The 26,092-nt window shown below is 40.9% G+C and overlaps 1 protein-coding gene across 2 annotated transcripts in view; it reads left to right on the plus strand.

The window, feature by feature from the left end:
• GALNT13 (polypeptide N-acetylgalactosaminyltransferase 13) overlaps window positions 1–26,092 on the plus strand; it is a 161,389-nt gene that overhangs the window by 43,821 nt on the left and 91,476 nt on the right. For both annotated transcript variants that reach the window (XM_079979338.1, XM_079979339.1), the window contains exon 3: window positions 23,525–23,693. In XM_079979338.1, coding sequence (XP_079835464.1) covers window positions 23,525–23,693 — 169 coding nt within the window. The remainder of the gene's footprint in view (window positions 1–23,524; window positions 23,694–26,092) is intronic.

Genomic DNA, 26,092 nt, shown 5'->3' on the forward strand with positions numbered 1-26,092 from the left:
AACTTATTTAATGCCTTCTCTATTTTCTCTTTCAAAGTATTCTGTGGCTTTTAAAATAGCAGTTTCACTGTCTGTAAGTGTTTTGTAGGGCTTGGTGTGCAGCCTACAGTCCTTTTCTGTAGGGGCTACATGTTCAGGGCTACCTGCTGCAGCAAATTCTATTCCATCTTCTGGCACGGCCTGATGTCTATGGGAACCACTCTGCTTGATGCCTGAGTTTGCCTCTGCCCAAGAGGAGGGGCTTTCCCAAAAGAGAAGGCTGCCATGCCTTAGTCCCACAGAAAGTGAAAATTCACAGGTGAGACAAATTTTCCCTTTCAGCCCCTATAACTCTCTCCTCCTACAACTTGCCAAAAATCTCAGCGCTTGTAATAAGCCCTTGTGAATGTGATATTTCATCTTCAAAGGAAGCCTCTCTCCTGTGACAGATGATGAAATGTGTCTCCAGGCAGAGAACATGGAAAGTTACATTTTCATCCTTTGTAGACATGCTTTGAGTCAGCTCTGTTATCCCTGCATGAACTGAAAGGTCATTGAAGAGATGAACCATTAATTTTTTGTTGTTCCTTTGAGGTTGTTTTTAATAGACAAATACATCCAAAAATCGTACTATTTTGAACGTGCCTGAAGCATGTTTGAAGATATGCTTAGTTAGAATTTTAGTTTTGCAGTGATCTTATATAAATGATATATCTGTCGATTTTAGTGATAGCTGATACAAATTTATTGAACCTCAGTAACAACGTGACTGTTCGCCTGTTCAGCATTTCTTTGTTCCCAACATGATGACTCTCCTGAATGTAGAGATACAAGGGAAAAAAAATCACTTTGTGTGTTCGGGACATATTTCTGTTTCAGGTTCTTATCCCAACTTTATACTGCATCTCTTTGATGTTAGTTAAAGGGAGAAGTTGCAAAATTTATCATAATTGGCTTGAGGCTTATAGCTTGTATGCAACAGGGGCTTTACACTAAGGGAAAACACTTACACTCTTTCAAGGTTGGGCACCTGGTTTCACCTTTCCTTCGTACCCAGTAAAGCCTTCCGGGCCTCCTGAAAAGCTGCTTCTGAGCATTGGGAAATTCTGTGGAACAGCACAGGATGAGCGCATGAGTTAGGGCTGCCATACACCTGTATTTCTCTGGACATTACCAGTATTTCAAAGGCAGAAGTGACGTCCAGGGGGAATTTCTGAAATGTCGTGCGTTTCCAACCCTAGCATGAGGCTATATTCCAGATGTGCAAAAGTCAGAGGTGTGTGTACACCCACACAAACACCCCTTTTCAAGGAAGTAGATGACATCACAGTTGAAGGATGCATTCCAGCCAAGCCAAAACCATCAAGGAGGTTAAGCGGTTCGCCAAGGGAAGGCCATGAGGGCCAGAGCAGCTTGGAGGGCTGCATTTAGGCTCGGAGCCTGAGGTTCTCCACCCCTACTGTAGGACTTTAGGAAGAACCCCGACGGAGAAGGAAAAAAGCTAGCTTCCAGCAGCATGACCACCATCACTGCTGCAGTAGCAATGTGTGTGCATATGTAAAACAGATATGTATTTAACAGTGGCCATGTCAAAGCACCTGTTTCTATTCACGTTATCTAGCGTTGCCTTAGTAGTATTTGTAGAGGGTTTTTTATTTTTTTTTTTAAAAAGGGTGGGTGCCTCTTCATATAGAGATACATCTGCATGCATTGTGCTTTAAAAAAAGAGGGGGGGGGGAATAGTGCAAGGCTCCCTCTTTCTCTCAGCTATGCCCCCTGGTACAGTGGTACCTTGGGTTACATACGCTTCAGGTTACAGACACTTCAGGTTACAGACTCCGCTAACCCAGGAATAGTACCTCGGGTTAAGAACTTTGCTTCAGGATGAGAACAGAAATTGCACGGCGGTGGCAGGAGGCCCCATTAGCTAAAGTGGTACCTCAGGTTAAGAACAGACCTCCAGAACAAATTAAGTTCTTAACCCGAGGTACCACTGTATTCTTAAAAGAAAAAGAAAAAAAAAAGGTTTCCCTTGACAGTAAATTGACCTGGCAAGAAGATGCTTGCAATCAAGTCGAGTCAATTTCACATTCCACTGACTTTGTGTAGGATGAAGGGAAGCAACTACAATTAGGAATGAGAATGAATTTACTGTCCCCCTACAGTGAGCCTTCTGCATCAGTTATCAATCTATGAGGGGTAGATACTGTGTCATTTAGTAGCACTAAGAGGGAATTTGTTCAGTTGTTCTATGGGGGAGAAAGATAACCAGAACACTGAGAAAAACTGGGATCTTCTGGAGACCAACCATTGAATTCCATGAATGAGCAGGAATTTGAACCTGCACTTCCAATATCTGAACCTCGTCATCTGTGCATACACTACATTGAAGCGATGGGAGCAGCAGCATATATTTAGTGAGCAGATGCTGCCAGATAATGGTGTAATATGCAGGGTTAAAAACTGTTGTTTCATCTTGAATGGAAATAATACAAATTGCTTTGATATGGGGTATCTGTGCTTTAACCTGCACTGCTTCCACATTCGCATCGTAATCCATTATGATAAGCTTTCATACATTTTCTTTTATTCCTGACCTCAAGCACCCTTATTTGCCAGATAATCCTGTTGCATTCGAGAGGATGCAGATAATTGATCTGCCTCCTCTGAAATTGCTGTTGTCATGTGAATGCCATGCAAGGTTGCTTGTGAAAGTTTGTTTTCCACTGCTCCCAGGGGGCAAGACATGAACCAGTGGATTCAAACGATGAGAAAGGAGATTCTGACTCAACATGAGGAATAGTTTTCCGATGGTAAGAGCTGTTTGGCAGTACAATGGAAAGCCTTGGAAGATCGTGGACTCTTCTTCTTTGGAGGTTTTGAAACAGAGGTTGGGCAGCCATTTGCCAGGGATTCTTTAGCTGTGAAAGTCTACAATCCTATGATTCTGTAATTACTTGTAGCAGAAGGGGAGGCTGAAGTGCTGGGGAAGGCTGTTTATTTGCTACTGATGAAATGGGGCAAAATTATTCACTTGTGTGTAGTTTTTAGACTAGGCATAGGCAAACTCTTGCCCTCCAGATGTCTGGGACTACAATTCCCATCATCCATGACCACTGGTCCTGTTAGCTAGGGATGATGGGAATTGTAGTCCTAAACATCTGGAGGGCCAGAGTTTGCCTATGCTTGTTTTAGACCATTGACTTTTTAAATATATATATATATTAAGATAAAGAAGCTTACTTGGGAAAGGAAATGTAGATTTGAAACTGAGAACAATGCTGCTTTAAAGATTTACTTTTCTGGCTTCAGCAAACTAGCTACTGATAAGTTCCATAAATAATGTCTTTACTATGTCATTATGAAAGCCTGGGGAGTAGTTAATGTGTAACAGTTTATTTAACTGTGCAGGAAATTCTGGGCATTCAGCTCTAAAATTATTTTACATGCTGTTCACGTCCATAGTGAGCATTCTGAGGGTTAGAGATTTCAGAATGTGTTAAATATAAACAGTTCCTTTAAATAAAATCCTTGCAACTTTAGTGTTTGTTTATAAAAACTACAAACCTTACAGACATCTTGAGGATTACATAACCATATTAGATAAATCTTTGCCTCATCATTACCATTCACATGACACTCAAACTATGGTTAATTCTAAAATAGAAGCCTTTGATTTGCTCCTAAAGGTGGAAGAAAATGAGCCTAATGCAGGCGCTTTCCCATAAACCGTATTTTAGCTGTTTGGTCTGGTTCAGATATAAACATCTTGATAAACTATAAAGACCAAATCCAGGTATGAATTTGACCATACTTGAGCTGGAGCTCCTAGCCTATTGACCTTTACTGTTTTGTACTTGATGCTGTGACTCCTCTCCTATTGACCAACCTACTCAGAGGGAGCACTCTGGGGAAAACAGCACAGGTCTTAAGGTCAGGAGGGGCTGTATGATATGGAATATAAGGTACAGAGACACTGTGCTAATGAAATTGGTCAAGACATAGGATGGCTAAAGGAAGTTTTTGCTAGGTCTACAACAGGGTAGCTAACCTTTAGATGTTGTTTGACTCCAACTCTCATCAGCCTCAGGCAGCACATCCCGTTGTGAATCCAACAATATCTGTCTAGCAACCAAAATTTCTAAATTATTGGAAGCAGCAGTGCACTCCCCTAAATCTTCCTGGAGTTTTCACCCAGAGCTGCATGGCTGAGGGGGGATTTGAAACTCCAGCCACTACACCACACTAGCCCTGGGTTAGGGTTGCTCTGTGAGAATACAATTCTTATGGCTATCAAAATATCGGTCTCAGCTCTGCTTTCTCTCCCCCTCCCCACTTAAAATATAATGAAAGCCCTCACTGGAGCTTATTCTCACCCAGCAACTCACCTACTCCCTTGCTACTAAGTAAGTAAGAGCTTTCCGCTCAGTGTAGAAATACACTTTACCAGAAATTACCCCAACCCTCCAGAGCAGATTTAGGGGGTATGCAAGGAGGGGGGGAGGTCTTGTTGCACAAGTGGACCTTGTCCCACACATGCAACAACTTAGTTGAATCCTACCCAATATCCCGCTGCTGCCATTCTAGTGGTTGTTGGGGGGTGCCACAGGGTTCTGTCTTGGGCCTGGTCTTATTCAACATCTTTATCAATGACTTGGATGATGGACTCAAGGGCATCCTGATCAAATCTGCAGATGACACCAAACTGGGAGGGGTGGCTAACACCCCAGAGGACAGGATCACACTTCAAAACGACCTTGACAGATTAGAGAACTGGGCCAAAACAAACAAGATGAATTTTAACAGGGAGAAATGTAAAGTATTGCACTTGGGCAAAAAAAATGAGAGGCACAAATACAAGATGGGTGACACCTGGCTTGAGAGCAGTACATGTGAAAAGGATCTAGGAGTCTTGGTTGACCACAAACTTGACATGAGCCAACAGTGTGACGCAGCAACTAAAAAAGCCAATGCAATTCTGGGCTGCATCAATAGGAGTATAGCAGCTAGATCAAGGGAAGTAATAGTGCCACTGTATTCTGCTCTGGTCAGACCTCACCTGGAGTACTGTGTCCAGTTCTGGGCACCACAGTTCAAGAAGGACACTGACAAACTGGAACGTGTCCAGAGGAGGGCAACCAAAATGGTCAAAGGCCTGGAAACGATGCCTTATGAGGAATGGCTAAGGGAGCTGGGCATGTTTAGCCTGGACAAGAGGTTAAGGGGTGGTATGATAGCCATGTTCAAATATATAAAAGGATGTCACATAGGGGAGGGAGAAAGGTTGTTTTCTGCTGCTCCAGAGAAGCGGACACGGAGCAATGGATCCAAATTACAAGAAAGAAGATTCCACCTAAACATTAGGAAGAACTTCCTGACAGTAAGAGCTGTTCGACAGTGGAATTTGCTGCCAAGGTGTGTGGTGGAGTCTCCTTCTTTGGAGGTCTTTAAGCAGAGGCTTGACAACCATATGTCAGGAGTGCTCTGATGGTGTTTCCTGCTTGGCAGGGGGTTGGATTCGATGGCCCTTGTGGTCTCTTCCAACTCTATGATTCTATGATTCTACATAGCAGGACACATGGTGATGCATATTTTCAGAGGCTGATAGCATGGCATGGGGCTCACACTTATGGTTAATCCTTCCCCCTATTTGTTACACAAAAAAAACCCTTTTATCACTTTATGATCTCGGAGACCCATCAAGAAAAACCACAGGCAGAGTGAGCCTGTGGCCGTGGGACTCGGCGGGCACCAGAAGCCCCCCCAGAAACGAAGAAGGAACCCCGTAAGGGGCTCCGGAGCGTGGAAGGGGGAGCGGTGCTGTGAGTTCATCGCTCTTTCTGCGGAAGTGAAGCCGCGCGGCTGCTGCCGATGAGCGCCGACCTTTTTTCCTGGAACATCAGACTCTAAACTACAAACCCGTGAGTAGGGGATTTAAAAATTTTGGGACTAAAGTGATTGAAATTTGGCTAAAAGCGGGAGACGTAACCAGGAAGTCCGTCTCCTTACTGTGCTTAAAGGATTAAAGCAAAGACTTTGACAAGCTGGAAGCATTTAAAAAAGGCTGTAAAAAGTGTGGAATTTCATGCAACAATTGAACTTTGTTTTTAACAATAACAATTTGAAAAGAGACAATCTTGCTTTAATTTTGTTGGCTTTTGATTGGACCTCTCCTTTCCTTTGTGGATTTACAAATAACTGAGAAACCCAAAGTCCCGGACTGCCGGGGCAACAAAGAGCTGTCAAATTGCTGATAACGTATTGAATTCTGAAAGTGCTACATTTGAGCGTTACAGTTTAGCTACAAATTGGGGAACTGTATCTTGCACATCTTTTAAGATTTGTTTCTACATTGTGGAAGCTCTGCAATTCAAAGGTAATTCAAAGGGAATCTGAAGGCTCTCTTTAAATCTGTTTTTAACTGCTGGGATGTTAATGGCGGAACAGCTCTTTCTTTCTACTGAAGTACAATTGTACTCCCCCTAGAGGACTTTGGATTTACAATTCTTTGGGAACTGTATTTTGCTTTGACTTTCTGCTGCCTTGTTGTTTACTCTTTGGAAATGTCTTTCCCACGGGACTGTATATAACTTAACCTTGGCACGTAGTCAGGATTGGAATGAGTGGCACAGGGAAAGCAAGAGCGGCTAAAACGAAAGCTAAACAACTAGTACAAACAACTTTGACTTCTCAGCCACGCAGATCCTCTGTCCCAGCTGTTCTAGTACAAGAAGAGGCAGTTGCGCAAACTGCACCAAAAGATATGGCATCAGGACAATCTGAGACAGTTTTAAATCAAATTTTGGAACAACTGGCAATTTTGAATAAAAAGGCAGATGAGCATTCGTCCAAAATTGACCAAGCAACAGCCACTATTAGCAAATTGACTGAACAAGTTGCTCAACATACACAAGCAATTGGGAATATTCAGGAAGCAACTGTGGAAAATCGTAAATTGGCTGAGGAAGCCAATCAGAAAGCAGAGGCAGCCAATCAGAAAGTTGATGTATTAAAAGTGCAGGTAAACCCCTTGCACAAACAGATCAAGGAACAGCAGGTTTACCTGGCTATGACAGAACTGAAGAATAGGGAAAACAATCTTAGGTTGAGAGCTATCCCAGAACTTGAACAGGAAGACCTGATTGGCTATTTGACATCAGAAATTACAAAGTTCTGGGGTATAGAAGAAGATAAGGACTTTAAAATTGTAACTGCTTTTAGATTGGGAAGAGTGGTGAGGAAGGACAGATCCAGAGACTGTTTGATCATCTTGAGATCTAAGCAAGAGAGAGATAAAATACTAGGCCTTCATTCTGGAAAATCACTTGTTATTCAAGGCATCAAGGCAGAATTCTACAAAGATATCCCGAAACAACTTTTGGACCTTAGAGATACTTATGTAGAATTAACAAGACTATTGAGAAGCAATTCAATTCCCTTTAGGTGGGAGTTCCCTCAAGGACTATCCTTCAACTTCAAAGGAAAGAAAGTTAAAATCAAAACAGCAGAGGATCAACAAAAGTTTTTGAACGACCATGAAGAGGACCTACAGAAAGGAACAACAGGATCTTGGCCACCACCTCCACCTATACCTACACCTGCACCTACACCCTCGGGACCAGAGGACCAAAAGAAAGAGACGCCACCACAGGACTAACAGACTGATCCAGGATGTCTCTGCAGCTTCTTAGTTGGAATATAAATGGCGGAAATTCCCCAGAAAAAAGAAGAAGAATTTTTCATATATTGAAAAAAGAACAATTGGACATTATTTGCTTGCAGGAAACACATGTGACTAGGCTTCATAGAAAAGTATTAATTAATAAAAGACTAGGTCAAGAATTTATTTCATCGGACAAAGTTAAGAAAAGAGGAGTCGTGATTTATGCAAAAGAGAGCCTGTCACCAAAACTCTTATTTAAAGACGAGCAAGGAAGAATTTTGGCAATTGAAATACAGGTCCAAGGAGAAAAGTTTTTGATATTAGGAATTTATGCGCCGAATGAGGGGAAATCAGAATTTTACAGGAAACTGCATGAGACAATTTTGGACTATATGGACTATACCAACATCATTATGATGGGAGATATGAATGGAGTCGTCTCTACAAATATGGATAAGTCACAAAATCAAAATTTAACAAATGACGGCAGACTACCTAAAACTTTTTTTGAATTAACTGACAATATGGATTTGATTGATATATGGAGGACAAAGAACCCCTTAGGCAGAGAAGGAACTTTCTTTTCTGAAGCCCACCTGTCATGGACAAGAATCGACCAAATATGGATAACTAGAGGACTGGCACCTAAGACTAGAAAAGTGGAAATCTGCCCGACCATAATGCTATGAAAGTGGAAATGAGACTTATTCCAACCGGTTCCTTCAGATGGAAAATGAATGACACCCTATTAAGAGATCAGGAGATTGTTAAGAAGGCCCAAAAAACTTTAAAAGACTATTTTGAAATAAATTTGAATACTACGGTGGAAAAAAGAATAATCTGGGACGCAAGTAAAGCAGTTATGAGAGGGTTTTTGATACAACAGAACACAATAAAGAAAAGACTTTGGAATGAAAAAAAGAATAAGATAATAGACAAGATAAGAGATGGTGAGAAAAAATTGAGATCAAAACCTAAATCACAGGAGGTTCTGAGAGAAATTAAATTTCATCAAGCACAATATGCTAAATTGATAAATCAAGAAGTTGAGTGGAAAATTAAACAGATGAAACAAAGATCATTTGAATCAGCGAATAAGTGTGGGAAACTGCTGGCATGGCAGTTGAAAAAGAGACAAAAATTGAACACGGTTACCAATTTAGAGATTGAAGGGAGGAATTTCCAGAAACCAGAGGAAATTAGAAAGTGCTTCCAGAGATACTTCAAACAACTTTATATGCAAGGGCCGCAGGAAGAGACTGAGATAGACCATTTCCTAAAAATTTATGGACTACCAAAACTATCCCAGGAAAAGAGAACAATCCTAAATGATAAAATAACGCAACAAGAAATTGAGGGTGCCATTCAGAATATGCAACTAGGCAAATCTCCAGGACCTGATGGTCTTACCTCCAAGTATTACAAGACATTGAAAGATTTCTTGACACAACCACTAATGGAGGTCTGTAACCAGATTATGGAGGGGAAGAAGGCACCTGAATCGTGGAAAGAAGCTTTCATCACATTGATACCTAAAGTGGAATCTGAAAAGACTCAACTTAAGAACTACCGTCCCATCTCACTCCTAAATGTGGATTATAAATTTTTTGCGGATATTTTGGCAAGTAGATTTAAAAAAGTGCTAAATGAAGTAATTCATAAAGATCAGGCAGGCTTTCTTCCAGGTAGACATTTATTTGATAATACCAGGAACATCATAGACATTTTGGAACTTTTGCAAACCAATATTAATACAAAAGCAGTGTTAATTTTTATTGATGCGGAGAAGGCCTTTGACAATATCTCTTGGAGGTTTATGAAGAAAAATTTGGAAGGGATGGGAGTGGGACGGGGGTTTGAAAATGGAATAGAGGCAATTTATTCAGAGCAAAAAGCTAAATTGATAGTTAACAATGTGGTGACAGAAGAGTTTAAAATTGAAAAAGGAACACGACAAGGTTGCCCCTTATCTCCTCTGTTATTTATTTCAGTCCTAGAGGTGCTTTTGAACATGATTAGGGAGGACCGGTTGGTGCAAGGAATACAGGTCGGAGTGAAACAGTATAAATTGAAAGCTTTTGCAGATGACTTGGTAATAACATTACAGGAGCCAGAATCTAGTACGAAAAGAGTTTTGGAATTGATTTATGAGTTTGGTCGGGTGGCGGGATTCAAACAGAATAAGCAAAAAACTAAGGTTTTGGTAAAAAATCTGACATCTTCGGAAGCAGAAAGGTTTCAGAATGAGACAGAGTTAAATGTGGTTAAAAAAGTGAAGTACCTAGGGGTAAATTTGACTGCTAAAAATTTGAATTTATTTAAAGATAATTATGAAAAATGTTGGTCAGAAATTAAAAAGGATTTAGAAATTTGGTCAAGATTGAATCTTTCCTTGCTGGGTCGAATTGCAGCTATAAAGATGAATGTATTGCCAAAGATGTTGTTTTTGTTTCAGACTCTACAGATTGTGGACAGAGTGGAATGTTTTGGAAAATGGCAGAAAGATATCTCTAAGTTTGTCTGGCAGGACAAAAAGCCCCGAATAAAATTTAAAATATTGACTGATGCAAAGGAAAGAGGGGGGTTTGCCCTGCCGGATTTAAAGTTATATTATGAAGCTGCAGCTTTCTGCTGGATGAAAGATTGGTTATTGCTTGAAAACACTGATGTCCTAAGATCTGGAAGGGTTTAACAATGCTTTTGGTTGGCATGCATACTTGTGGTACGACAAGGTAAAGATTCATAAAATGTTCAAAAATCATATTGTCAGAAAAGCAATATTTATTGTTTGGACAAAAATATAAAGACTTATTAGAAAGTAAGACCCCGAGATGGTTATCACCAATGGAGGCTAAGGCCCGGAAGAGACTCAATATGGAGGCCGGTTGGCCGAAATATTGGGAATTAATAGAAAAAATTGGAGACAAATGGAGGTTGCAGAGCTTGGAGAAATTAAAGAACAAGGTGCAAAATTGGTTACACTATGCCCAAATTAAAGAGGTTTTTAAATTGGACAAAAAGATAGGATTCCAGGTGGAGAAGTCGAAATTAGAGACAGAACTGTTGGAACCAAAGACCAAGGTATTGTCGAGAATGTATAACTTGCTGCTTAAATGGAATACACAGGATGAGACTGTTAAATCAGCCATGATAAAATGGGCTCAGGATATAGGGTATAACATTATGTTTGATGACTGGGAAAGGTTATGGACCACCGGAATAAAATTCACGGCATGTAATGCCTTGAAGGAGAATATTATGAAAATGATATATAGGTGGTACATGACCCCAGTCAAGCTTGCAAAAATGTTTCACCTATCCGATAATAAATGTTGGAAATGTAGAGAGGCTGAGGGGACATTCTTTTACCTCTGGTGGACATGCCCTAAAGTGAAAGCCTTCTGGGAAATGATCTATAATGAACTAAAAAAGGTATTTAAATATACCTTTGTTAAGAAACCGGAGGCCTTCCTTTTGGGCATCGTCGGCCAGAAAGTGTTAAAGAAGGACAGAAGCTTTTTTATGTACGCGACAACAGCAGCAAGAATACTCATTGCAAAGTACTGGAAGACACAAGACTTGCCCACACTGGAAGAGTGGCAGACGCAATTGATAGACTATATGGAACTGGCTGAAATGACTGGCAGAATCCGAGACTTGGGAGAAGAAACAATGGAAGAGGACTGGAAGAAGTTTAAGGATTATCTACAAAAATATTATAAGTTGTATGAATGTTAAGTATTTGCATGATTTAGAAAATACCAGCTCCAGCGAATAGGCTTTGTAAAATAGAAAATTAAGTTATGAGTAAGAAAAGATCAAAATTTAGGGCAATATTTTGTTTAATTTTAAAGCATGAGCAATTGGTAAAAATTATCTTAAATTTAGAAGTATAATATTTGGAAAGTACAAAATAAGGTATGAAATAAGGTAATAATTTGCTGACATTATGATTATAAATAATGCAGGGTAAGGAGATGCGAGGAAGTCCAGTTGGTTATATCTTTGTATCTTTTTTTTTATGTATTTTGAAAATTTAATAAAATATTTATAAAAAAAAAAAATCACTTTATGATCTCAGGGCAGGGTACATTAAAATTTTAAAACCAAGAGCTACAACTGACCAAAATACAAGTACAGATAAGAGGAGTAGATAAAACCACAACATAATTAGTAACAGAAATTATCATCAAAACCCCATACAAGGTGATTAAGCCCCTAGAAATGTCTGCTGAAATAGCACAGTTTAAAAAAAAAAACTGGTGCAAAAAACTCACTGTGATCAGGGGCTGGAAAGGGGTTAGTTTAACCTCCAGTTTGCTAGTAAAACTTCATTAATGTAAAGGGACCCTTGACCATTAGGTCCAGTCGTGGCCGACTGTGGGGTTGTGGCACTCATCTGGCTTTATTGGCCAAGGGAGCCGGTGTACAGTTTCCGGGTCATGTGGCCAGCATGACTAAGCTGCTTCTGGCGAACCAGAGCAGTACATGGAAACGCCGTGTACCTTCCTGCTGGAGCGGTACCTATTTATCTACTTGCACTTTGATGTGCTTTCGAACTGCTAGGTTGGCAGGAGCAGGGACCGAGCAATGGGAGCTCACCCCTTCATGGGGATTCGAACCGCCGACCTTCTGATCGGCAAGTCCTAGGCTCTGTGGTTTAACCCACAGTGCCATCCGCATCCCAAAACTTCATTACTGTGTCGCAAAATGATGCATGTCTAAGAAGTGTGTCACTGACATGAGAAGTTTGGAAAGCTTTGTGATGGGGCATTCCACAGCTGGAATGCCATGGCAAAATAAGTCTTTTCTCTGATTGTCACATTATAGATGTCCCTTAAATGTGGCACAACCAGATGAACCTCAACTGTTGATCTTAATACTCTGCTCACTCAAAACATTGCACAAAGCACAATCTTGGTATAGATTTAATCAAACGTATTCAATGGGTCTGACTTGGGTTGGCGTGAATTGGATTGTGCCCAGCTCATAGGATATGATATGTGATGGAGATCGTTGTATATTTACCTTGCTGGATGATATAAATCAGTATTTGTATTCAATATATTCTACTGTGAACTGCAATTAATGTCAGTTGCCTGTGCCCTGTCTAGGATCACTGCTTTATAGGGACTCTCTGGACACATAGTCAATTTATCTATTTATGAAAAAGTAAAGTAACAATAGTGGGACGCAGGTGGCGCTGTGGGTTAAAGCACTTCACTTATCAAACCTTTATTAGGCATTATGCAGGTAAAACCATAAAAGGAAAATAACATATAAAAGCCTTGAGATATATATAAAAAGGCAGGAGTTGGCTACATACAAATATAAATATATACATATAGAATCAGTGGTTTTCCTTGTTAACCTGCTCCTTGGAGGACTGCTGCCAAAAACTCGGCTACCCCCGCCGTTACCCTTTGGTCAGCGTCGGATAGGTAGAGTCCCACACATTCAGCTTGCTGGGGTTCCAGACCACCCGAAAGGGGGGACAGCACGCGTTGACGGAGCGTACTGTACAATGGGCAATGAAAGAGGATATGCTCTACAGTGTCCGGGACATTCATAGAACATCTGCAGAATCTCTTGCTTCTGGGAATGTTTTGATATCTTCCCCAGACAAATGCTGAGGGAAAAACATTCAAACGGGCCAGCATAAAAGCCCTACGTTGGGCTGGGATTATTAATTTAGAGACGTAATTGGCTCTGCAATCTAAGATATTTAAATCGTAGAATCTGGGGGAGCAAATTTTGTTTACAGCTGCCATAATATTTTGTCTCTCGACATCCTTTAGTCTAGTTAGGATATTATGGAGAATATATTGCTCATTAGAATTGTACAGGAGCTCCAGCTCGATGCCTAAAGATTCAATTTTTTTTTCAAGGTGCTGATACCATCTTGATTTATAAGGGTCTTTGAGCAAATCAGCGAGCAGACTTGATGGAGGGCAGCGAAAATGGCAGCGTAACCAATACTTTATTGAGGTGGACCATGCCCAATATTCCATTGTGTGTATGCCTATTTCTGCACACATTGTTTCATATTTGATCATAAGAGGGGGTTAAAGCCTCAGCGCCTAGGGCTTGCCGATCGAAAGGTCGGCGGTTCGAATCCCTGCGGCGGGGTGCGCTCCCGCTGCTCGGTCCCAGCGCCTGCCAACCTAGCAGTTCGAAAGCACCTCCGGGTGCAAGTAGATAAATAGGGACCGCTTACCAGCGGGAAGGTAAACGGCGTTTCCGTGTGCGGCTCTGGCTCGCCAGAGCAGCGATGTCACGCTGGCCACGTGACCCGGAAGTGTCTCCGGACAGCGCTGGCCCCTGGCCTCTTAAGTGAGATGGGCGCACAACCCCAGAGTCTGTCAAGACTGGCCCGTACGGGCAGGGGTACCTTTACCTTTACCTTTAAAGTAACAATGAAAAGTATATGCTTCAGGATGACAGATGCAGTATATGCATACTCTGTGTGCACACAATTAAAATAATGCAATTGCTTCTTTGCTCTTTTAAGGTTGCATCCCTTAACAGTCACAACATGTTTGTTTTAATTATCCAAGAGTTGATTGGTATAGGATTCATCACCAGTAAGCATAGATTTAGGCAGTTAGCTTTACTGTGGAAAATGCCCAGCAAAAAAGGAAAAACAGGTGACAAAGCACACACACTTCTTTGTGCTCTTCAGCAATGAAAACACTGCATTATTATGAAGGTATGTTTTCAGAGGATTTGGTGGTTATATGTGCAAAGCCACATTGAAAAGTGCCAAGAAGGCTCCTACGTCTGAGGGAAGATGCAGAAATTCTGTTTGGGGAGAAATAAAAGAGGGGGAAACAGCACAGCTATCTCAGTTTGTTCTGTGCTTTGAATATTTTTATCTGCGCGGTGCTTTCTACAAGACAGAGTACCAATGGGCTTGGAGGCATTTGGAGCACTCCATTATTATTCATCCTTCTTCACCAGAGCCAGGTGAAAAGATCTATTCTCACTAGACAGAGGGGGATCTGTTTTTTAAAAAAGAAAAGGTCAAGTATGCATTTAGTAATGGTTCCTGTGCCAAGATGTATACATATGAGGGATGACAGTCCTCTTGACTCTTTAACAGTGAACATGTTCTCTAGTTTAAGTGGGTTTTACTTTGGGGTTTTTTTACCAGAACCTTGAGACCCACCCACCAGACCGTGGTGCAGAAGACACAAGGAATCCCAAGCCCAGGAATTTGTTTCAAGAACCAGAACTGAATGGAGCTCACAGTGCTCCCACACAAAAAATCTACTTCTGGTTACCCACAGATTTCTAAATTTCAGCAGTTTGATTTGGGAGAATGGAGTGATTTTGCTGATGCTATAGTTCAGAGTTGGAAATATTTTTCTGTTCATCCAGAGATCTACCAATAGATTTAGATTCCCATCTCTCATCAGCCCCAGCTAACATGACCAATCGCCGGAGTTATGAGAGTTGTGGTCCAGCAAAATTATGGAGGGCCACAGGTTCCATAACCCTGTTCTCTATCTACCCAACTAGGTCTGGCATGGATAGTAGAAATAAATTATGAGGGTTTTTTTTTGCAGGGAGGGGGAATCAGAATTGGCCTTTTTCTGTGCTATACTGGCTTGATAAAGGATCCACCTCCTTGATTATAGCTCCTTTTTATGGCTAGGGTTGCTATGGAAGTGCTTCACTGCTTTTCCATTAGCAATGCACTGAAGATTGCTGAGACTCTATTTTAATATGTGAAGTAGACCATTTAGAATGATTGTTTATTTATCCATTAAGGTATAAAGATGAAAACATAAGAGTCCTACTAGATCAGGCTAACGACCCATATAGTCCAGTGTCCTGTTCTCACAGTGGCCAGCAAGATGATCATGGGACGCTCTCAGGCAGAACCTGAGCACAACAGCACTTAAACAAAAGCCTTTTCACTTGTATCACACATATGTGATCAGCACATCTAGAGGTTTTTCTCCTTCAGTACTGAACAACTGAATCTTCCTTTCTCTTCATGAGGCAAGTGCTTTCTGAAAATCAAGATGATTGGAGGTTGGGGGACATCAGCTTACTCAAGTGACTGTTTAAGGAAATAATGCTTTTTAATATTATAGTCAGTTCTGCCAACCAGAGTTGCATCTGTTTTGCCTCCTTGCAACAGAATACCACTCCCTCTCATAGGATTGCATGAATTTCTACAATGTGTACTAAAACTGTGACGTTACCATTGCACTAAATGGGCCAAAGTTGTAGACAAAGACTACCTCTTTTTTTCACCTTTTGAGCAGGGAGGCACTGAAAATAAAATGTGTGTGTTTTGCTACATGTATTTTTCACTTCAATGTCACATTGAACACTCTGTGTGGAGCCACACACAGATCTTTAAAATGAAAGAATGTGGTAATTACGGTTGCAGTTTATCAATACTACTACATAGTCTGCTTAGCAAAATGATAGTGTGTTTCATTTACTGCATTCATTTCATCTAGGTAATTCACAGCTCATTTAGATCATTACTGGAGAAATAGCTTCACTTTCCTACTGTTATATTTATTGTAATCTGTAAGTACCAGCAGACAAAAGGTTGTGCTCTGGGTTTTCAGTATCGACCTGCATGAGTCTTTTTAAGAGGCTGAAAATATGTATCACAGTTTAAATCAGTGTGGTCTGCTTAAAAACACAATGATTATTTAACTACCCAATAAATTTCATTTGTCTGCAGTGCAGTAGTCAAAATGCATACTTTTATAGACATGGTCATTACTAATGAGCAGATTTGGAAAGCTAAAGACACAGTAATTATCTAGGCAGACCCCCAGCTGTTTAAAAGTTGGCTTAAAGTTTACTCATTTATTTGGCACACATCTAAAACATAACTGCGTTTTGCTAAAATGTGCTCTGTCAGTTTAGTATAATTTTAGTACCACGGTTAATATTGCAAATGTTGCTTAAGCTCTTCTTTGCATAACTTTATTAGATGATTGTTCATTAGTATATAGTAATAACCCTATTGTTACCAGCATGAGTCTGACCAAGCTGCGGGGGGCAGTGGAGGACAGGAGTGCCTGGCGTTCTCTGGTCCATGGGGTCACGAAGAGTCGGACACGACTAAACAACAACAACAACAACAACAACCTTATTTATATGTTATTCCTGTGTTTGCAAATGCTTTACTGCTTAAGCTCAATGTAATTGCTGCAGTTAGATCAGACTGCTGTGGGAGCAACACAGTCTTGGTGCAATCTCAGTGACAATTGTTGCTACGACAAAATTTGCACAAAGAATGTCAAGTATTCAGTACATATGAATATGTTGCACACATGCATCATCTCAGCAAAGCTTACAACAACCTTATTGGGTTGTTGTTGTTGCTTCTGCTGCTATTACCACCAACGTTGTCAACTGTATCTAGACTTAAACTAGAATTTGTCATGCAATCAACATTGGTTTCAGTCAATAAAGTTGACTGAATGTTGAGATTTGGTATAATTATCTAATTGGTCTCATTTTTAAAGGAATGCATTAGGCTCTCAAATGAATAGACAATTTGAAAACTATATTGAAGAACTAACAAATTTTGTTAAATAATGATGTTAATGTCCAGCCTGGACCCTTTGTGAAATGCCCTTTTTTATTTAGGGTGAGGTTCATGATAGGTTTTTCCTATAGTTGTCTGCATGTTGCATCCCCAGTTTGTTCAGCTTTTGGGGAACATTCCATGCTTCTTTTTTCAGATACCTATCTCCATTGACAGCTGCTACAGTTAGCTCATTTCCCTCTTTTTCTTTAAATAGCTTAGTTACAGCCTTCCCTATTTGTTATTTTCTTCAGAATTAGTCAAGACTTCTGATGTGCCTTTCTAAAGGGGAAGAGCTGATGGTTGACGATAAGGGAGAGTCACCCTGAGGTTGGATGATGAGCCACTCTGGTTGGAGCATGCCGCTTTTGACAGACGGAAGGATTATCTAAAATGATAAGCCCCTGTCAATTCCATCTAGCCTTGCTATAGTTCTTCATGTAGTGTTATAAGTCTCAGCAGAACTAGAGTTTGTGTTGCCTCTGTTTCCTTCCTACCACCAGACAAGTAAATATAGCAGTTCTCTAGCTTCATGTTGACTCCTTTATTTTCCCAATTTCACTCTCTTGCTAGACCAGGAAAGTATGTGCTTTGCAAATGATCTTTTCTCTTTCTGTTTCTATCTATCTCTGCCTTCAGTTATTCTGGGTCCTTAGGACTCCACCTTGTCTCTCTGTATATAAGGCAATTCTCTGCCTTCAGACTTCTCTTTTCCTATTTCCTTAATACTAAGAAAATAGTCCTGACAACATGGGTGGGCTGCCTGTGTAATGCGTGCGCGCACGCACACACACACACACACACACACACTGTATATGCTTTTTGATCTGTGTATGTATGCATCTGCATTTCCCACAGCAAAAGCCATTATTTTCCCTCATAAATAAATATTTCAGTTCTCGTGTGATTGTTGCTAACTCTCAGCAGATGCACACACTAATGCTTGTTGGTCAGTTAGCAAAACAGTTATAGTCAACACAAACCTGCCTGCCGTACTCAGTTGTCTAGGATAATTTCATCTAGTAAATATCCCAGAGTAGTATCGCTAATTAACCAAAATTAGCTTTTTCTGTGGATACCAGTGCAAGGTATATGCCCATGCACGTAAGTGCACTGGTATGTGAACAAATTATTATGAGCTGGCTGGGTTGGCCTTATATGAAATATTTGCAGCATGAATGTGCTGGCATTGGTTTGGAGCTCTTTTATCACATGTAACATTATCCATTTGGCCCTGAAAGTGAAGAAGAAGAAGAAGAAGAAGAAGAAGAAGAAGAAGAAGAAGAAGAAGAAGAGTAGTAGTAGTAGTAGTAGTAGTTTGGATTCGATATCCCGCTTTATCACTACCCGAAGGAGTCTCAAAGTGGCTAACATTCTCCTTTCCCTTCCTCCCTCACAACAAACACTCTGTGAGGTGAGTGGGGCTGAGAGACTTCAAAGAAGTGTGACTGGCCCAAGGTCACCCAGCAGCTGCATGTGGAGGAGCAGGGACACGAACCCGGTTCCCCAGATTACGAGACTACCGCTCTTAACCACTACACCGCACACATCAAGAAGATACTCCAGTAACACTCCAAATGTTCCTTTTCAGCTATGGCTTCACCCCACACATGACATCATATGATGTCAGGTGTGGTACAGGTTTGCATGGCAGGGGAAAACAGCCCCATGGGACAAATTAGGAACACTTGCAGGCCAGATTTTACTCCATGGGTCAAAGGTTCCTCATACCTGCTATACAGGATGATTAGTTGCAACTATTCTATGATAAGTAAGTTATGTACAACTGATTTTGTCATGTACGTACAAACTGTCAATAGTAAGGAAGCTGCTCACTAAACAAGCCTGAAAAGATAAAAAGAATAAGTTGCATGCTGATGCTCAGTTTCTCATTAGCTGCACTGTTCATTAGCTGATAATGATGTATCTATGCATTGTAATTCTGTTTGCAGCGTTATTTAACAAGCAAGCCAGGAGTGGATGAAAATGAACAAAAACTAAGCTGTTGAATGTCTGGGCTGAATGTCATATATGAGAACAATTAAATTTAGTTCGTGATATCAATGAAATTATGGCTGTCTGTTTTTTAGTAATCGATTTATAGTGTGCATGTATTACGGAAAAATTAATAAAATATAATATTTGTTAAAATGTAAAGAACTGTAGCTCATGCAAAACTCTCAATCTGTTTTCAGGATTGTTTTTTCTCTCCTACTCTTGTTTGGCTGCCTCTGCTTCTTTTGAAATATGTGAATTTGCTCCCCATCCAAGTCCCAGAAAGCACTGTTCCCAGGATCCTATGCAACGCTCACTCAATGAACACTCCAACAACTTCTGTGGATGTTGCCAAAGGGGCATTTTGGAGGTTCCAAGGAATAGTGCAGCCCTTAACACCTTTTTGTATAAGTCCCCTCTCTCCGCCCTGTCCGCATGAGCAGGGAGGCGCAAGGCTCTTAGCACTTCTTTCAAGCCAATCATGTGCAACTAGTTTGATACTGGAAGCTGCATTGCAAATGTGGCATGAAACGGGGGGGGGGGGGACTAGAACTAACAGGTGGTGGAAGCATAAACTCAGCAAATTCCAAACATGCTACAGTTACTTATTTATATCATAAAGTTTATGTATATCCCTTGATTGTGTATATACAAAGCCCTAAATAACTTGGGGGCCCAAATATCTGAAGGAGCTCCTCCTCCCATAGAAGCCTACCTGAATGTTCAGGTCAGCAGGGGAAGCCCTTTGTTGATTAAGTGGTTGTGGCACATTGAAAGGCCTTTTCTGTGGTGGCTCCCCTGTTATTGGAAATCCTTCCCCTTGGAGATGCATCTGGCATTGTCATTGCATTCTTGTTATTTCATCAAGATGAGCCTTTTTGCCCCCCCCCTTTTTAATAGGGCAGAAGAATCAGTTTCGATTGGCTTCCACTGTAATATTTTGTGTGTGTTTCTTTCTTTCTTTTTTAATAATATTTATTGAAATTTCCAGAAAAATAAAAGAAAAAAGAAAGAGAAAAAGAAGAAAAAAGAAACATTTGCGTTTAGGCCTTACTTTCATTAACATCCTTCCAGGACTTCCCCACCCCACCCCCTCTTGTATTCCATTTCCATTAAATTAGTTCAACAAGTTCTTACCCCAACTTTTAAGCTTATTATCATTGATCCAATATTCAAACCGTTCTTCAACTTAAAAATATTCCCCCCCCCTAAGATCGACCCCTGTTTCCTTCCACGAATTCCCCTCTTTAATACGCAGAACAGAACAAAGAAAAAGAATAAAGAACATAATATAATTTTACACCCTTTGGATTCCGAATTTCCCTCCCCCCTTTCCCGGTTTCGATCCCCAATGTCCATCAAGTCTGCTGTCAGCCTGGAAACCCCACATCCATGTCCAAATCTCTCTCTACTCCACTTTGCCGTCTTTTTGATAGTCTTTGCCATCTTTTTGATAGTCTTTAGTTTCAAACGCCCCATCTTGGAAAAACTCTATCTCAAGAAGGTCCATTTTTTCCATCCAGATCTCTATGTTTAAGAATAAAACTCAAATTTTGTTTCTTAGTCCTTTTAAATCTGAATGTCCCAAATGTTCCCACTTCCAACTTTGTCCAATTCTTGTTGTTCTCTTTCCTCACTTTCCTCTGGTTTCTTTTCCTGTTCCGCTGCAAAAACGTTCTAATTCCAAAAGCTTCTAGTTCCTCTACAGAGGCTTTATTTGTTCAGAAACAAAAACTTGTGTCAAGTCCCTTCCATTCTTCAATAGATATATCTATTGTCTCCTTTAGTGTAGAGACCTCTGTAGACAAAACAATGTTTCATTTTTGCAGCTTTCCCAGGAGATAAAAAGTCCTATTCAATTCCATGAGTATTTTTCCACTTGCATCAATTCTTGTAGTGTCCCAAAACCCCCTCTAGAGGGATTATGGTAACTCAGTTTCCTTCCAGATCACGCCCAAAAGTCAAAGTAACTTGTTATCCCTTGTTTTCAACAATTTATATCCAGATTGTAACGAATCTAACCGGCAAAGTCATCGTAACAAAGTTGTCTTTTTATTCTCCAACTTTGACAGCTACTTTGACAGCTGTCAAAATCTCTATATCTCCTCACCAGGCACTCTCACGGATCACTCCCGGTTCCCGGGGGGGTTGCACTTTAGTCCACACAATCCACTTTTCTCCTCCAGCACAATCTTATAATTTTCCATTGTGAAATTAATAACTTTTCTCAATAAAAAACAAACTCTTCTCTCGATCTTAATTATCAAATCCTTGCTTTAAATCCTCTACAACAGGGGGGAGATGGACTTCCTTTTTGCACCTCCCCCGCTCGTTCCAAATTTTTTTAAAAAAAATTCCTTTTAAATCCGATTTTCCAATTAGTCACGGGTTATTATTTTCAGTCCAAATTTTCAATAGAAGAAGTCAGCGCTCTCCGTCGAATGGCATGCGGCTTCGCTCGCCAGGGGAAGCGGAGGACTCATAGCACCACACCACCCCCATCCCCCACTCCGAAGCCTTTAAAAAGGCTTCTTCGCGGGTTGGGGGGGCGCAAATGGTGCCCGCCGAGTCACCAAGTCCATGGGCTTCTGCGCCCATGGTTTTTGAGGGTCCCCGCATCGCCGGCGCGGTGGGACCCAACCCCTGCCGAGCAGGCTCCCTCCGGAGCTCGGAGGGAGTCCGCCATTCGGCAATGGCGCCAACCCGGAAGTCCCTATTTTGTGTGTGTTTCAATTATGGTTTTAAGTAGGGTTGCCATACATTGGTGATTTGGCCATCAGAAACAGAAAGTGCTGAAATGTCCAGACGTATGGCAACCCATGTCGGAAATGTATTTTTTTTTTTGCGAATTTCCTTAAGCTTAAAAACTTTTTTCTTTTTTTTTCTTTTTTCTTTTTAGTTTATGTTTTCTGTTTAGTTTTTTTTAGTTTTTAGTTTCCCTATTTTAAGTGATGCTTTATTGTTTTTAAATCTGTTTTATTGAATGTATGTATGCTGTCGTAGGTCCTTGCAGTGCATAAATAAATTCAAACAAAGACAAATATCTTTTTGCAATAAATGGTCCCTTGCACCATATCACAAACAATTCTGGTGAGTTCCTCAGTCGTCAGGTACAGCTGCACTTGGTAGAGGGAACTGGTGAAAAATTGGGGGTACAGCCTTTGGGCAAGCAGAAATGTTCTCTGTTCACAATACAGTGGTACCTCGGGTTACAGACGCTTCAGGTTACAGACTCCGCTAACCCAGAAATAGTACCTTGGGTTAAAAACTTTACTTCAGGATGAGAACAGAAATCGTGCTCTGGTGACACAGCATCAGTGGGAGACCCCATTAGCTAAAGTGGTACCTCAGGTTAAGAACAGCTTCAGGTTAAGAATGGACCTCCAGAATGAATTAAGTTCTTAACCCGAGGTACCACTGTATAAAGAAGACAACTCCTAGGGATATTTTCAAACATTTCCCTTCACATTGTCTATGCCCAAGAAACTTGTGGGTGCGGACGTGAAGTCATATTGAATATGTTGGTATTGATTGCTTGAAGCACCAAACTACTACTGGAGTAACACACTTTGAAGTTGCATTGTGTTTTCCCCCTCCTCCTTTAAAATTAGAACCCAGCAGGTGCAGGTGTGTCAATACTTTATTGTTCCTTTGGAGAGGCACTGTGCTTTTGTACTGTTGTCCTTGCAGGAGGTGACGTTTTATGGTTCACTGTTTTGATTCTTTGTGTTCATTCTTTTTGTTATGTTGGTGCTTCTTGACTAATCAATAAAAATATTATAACTAAAGGGAGAGAGATATAAATGGTAGGTGCATGGGGACCTGGGGGGGGGGGGTTGAGGAGGATGAGGATGGATTCAACCCTTTCATCCTTTGTCATGGTTCCAGCACCCCACCCCTAGAAGTTGCTGTTAGTCTTTGAAGCAAAGCTCCCATTGGGACCAGTGGAGGCTTCCCTTCTAGGGCTGCCACAGGTGGGGATTTCTGTTGGGGCTGTGACATCACATGGTTGCTGCAAGGATAACATGAGATGAAATTATGCATATAAACCTGAGCTCCTTGAAGGGATGGAATGTGAATAAGTAGTTTAAGTAATGACTTCATCACAGAATGCTGGTAATAGAAAATGTGTTCCCCAAACTCTCATTTTTATTGATCTGACTGCAGCCTTATGAAATATGGACCTGAATGTACATGAAGAAGAATTAAACTCATGGCTTCTTATCTTTAGACCCAGAAAACAATAGATTGGAAGTTTCTGCATAATGAGAATAATGCAGAATGGTTAAGAATGTGCTTTTTCTTGATGTCTTCTGTTACAGCTGTTATGTCAAGAAGCCAAGAGGGACCTGGAGAGATGGGAAAGGCAGTTGTCATCCCCAAAGATGATCAGGAAAAAATGAAAGAACTCTTTAAAATCAACCAGTTTAATCTTATGGCCAGTGACATGATTGCATTCAACAGAAGTTTGCCTGATGTAAGACTAGAGGGGTAAGTTTACACATCTGGCTTGGTTTTGCACTGTGTTGCATTGACATTCCCAATATTTCTAATCTGTTTTATTTTATTATCATATTTATTTTGTATATTTTTAAACCGCCTTTCTAGAAAATGCCCATCAAATCAAAATCATGAAGTATCATTCATCCAACAAAGATAAAAACATAAGAACAACCAATAAAAAATAGCCAGCCAGCCAATTAGAGGAGCTTCTCACAGCAGTGACAAATCACAATCCAGGCTGTAAAAAACACTTGAATATGTTAGTTGGAATAGGTATGTAGTTATGACCTTCTGAAACCCGGACATATGGCAGCCCTAGTGATGTTGCAGAAGCTAACTGGGAAAATCTGACAACTTCTAGGTCAGTACTCTTAATTGACCTAGGGTAGGGTCCACTTCACAGTCTACAAAATTTCTCTAGAATAGAAATTGCAAGCTGTAGGGATTTTGTGTGTGTGTTGTTTCGCATGAACGTAGCAGCTATGTCCTTGCCTATGATGGGTTATGGTAGCACTAGCTTAGCTGGGACGAGCTAAAAGGAGCAGATCTGGGCTGGAGAGGAGACTGAAGCCCAGTTGAGAGGTTGTAAGAGCTGCAAGAGATGAGTAGCACTCAGTTGAGGGGCTAGAAAATGCCATATATGCCTGGCAAGCAGAGCCAGATGTTAAGTGTAAATGCTGAGGTAGTCAGAAGATTAGAGCATACCTGCAGATATTATCATACAGGCATCTTGAAGGAACTGCAGCAGGTAATTTGCTGATGAATGGTTAGCCAGCATGTGTATTCATTTGGATTATGCAGACCTGGGAATGGAAGTGAGGTTGCAGAGAATGCTTGTTGATTATTCCATACTGAGTTGGGGCTTTGCATTGCTTTCAGTGGTTGACTGGAACTGTTAATTGAAGCCAGAGGAGTGTGCACAATCCATCTGTAAACTTGTAAACATGCAAATGTGTATTAACAGTGTCCTGCAACTTCAAAACATTCAAGGTTTTTAAGGCTTTCTATATTCTGTTGTGATACATAACTGAGAATTAAAGCGCCTTCCATTTTGAGGTGACAACACCTCTAGCAGCCCTGTCCAGTTCTGCTTTGCTGTCATTACAATCTGACACTTCTTGTAATGCATGGAACACATTTTGCATGCTCTTCCCATTTAGATATAGCAATGTCACTGTAGGTGTTCTGCATCTGCAGAGAAAGATAATTCTGGCAATTTCTAGTAATTAAATAGGTGTCACAGAAAACATTCCTTCTAACTAATACACACAGAGATATTGAATATTAGTATGATCAGCATGAAGAAAGAGAGGGGGAGATATTTTTTAATTGCCTTGATGTGTCATGTGCTATCAGTCGCACTATGTAATACGTGTTGTCGGCACGTATTAAAGCATTACAATAGTAAATTAGATTTTTTCAGGGAAGAAATGACACACTTTACTCATGTCAGAGGCTGCTGTATCATCTTCAAGGCAATTCTTCACTTACATAGCCCTTAGGGTTTGACCAGCAGACAAGTCAAGACAAATCTAGAGCCCTTTGGTGTGGGATGGGCCTCCTGTCTCCAAACAGCTAACTTAGTTATTGAAAAAGCTGGTGCTCTGCTCTTGCTACCACCCAGGTGGCCCTCAAGATGTTGCTGGACTACAACTCACTTCCTCCACAACCATTTGCCCTGGTGCCCGGGGCTGGTACGAGTTGTACCAACATCTGGAGGGCCACAGGTTCCCCATCCTGTTTTATAGCCTAATCTTATAGCACAATGCTTCACCCCAGGGGTAATATGGCTCCTGTTTCTTTCTGGCTACCACAGGAAGTGGATGGTGGCACATGAATGGTAGCCTTGATTGTGTTTGTCCCACCCATAGTGTCTCTACTCCAGCTGCCACTATGCCACCTATAAATACTAGGGTGGCAACATACTGTAGGAGGAGGCTGGCTGGCTGGCAGCTTTTCTGAAGGTGGGCATGGCATGGAATCCTTATACCAGGATAGAATTCCAGCACCCAGAAGGGTTCCAATGATACATGAACAACACAGAGATTTTGGCATTTGAAGCTACTTGTTGTGGTTATAGTGTTGGGTTTGGTCCCGGGAATAACCTTCAAATCTCCTCTAAGGCTATCAACTAGTTTTGGGCACAGCACATTTTCTCAGTCTAGTCTACTAACTGGCTTCATTGTTAGCATGAAGTGTCACTCTTGAGTTCTTTGTTATACATATTAGCTTTTTTGTAACTGGTTTTTCCCCATTGACTTTTGGAAATGTAACCCCAGCAAGAGCAGGAGATCTCCCACCCATCTGGTCTAGGGAACCACCCACTACAAGTGCCTCTGGATTGAGTTTCAGTTTATTGGCTCTCATCCAGTCCATTACTGAGGCAA

The sequence above is a fragment of the Podarcis cretensis genome (assembly GCF_951804945.1).
Source record: "Podarcis cretensis genome assembly, chromosome: 1".
NCBI lineage: Eukaryota > Metazoa > Chordata > Lepidosauria > Squamata > Lacertidae > Podarcis > Podarcis cretensis.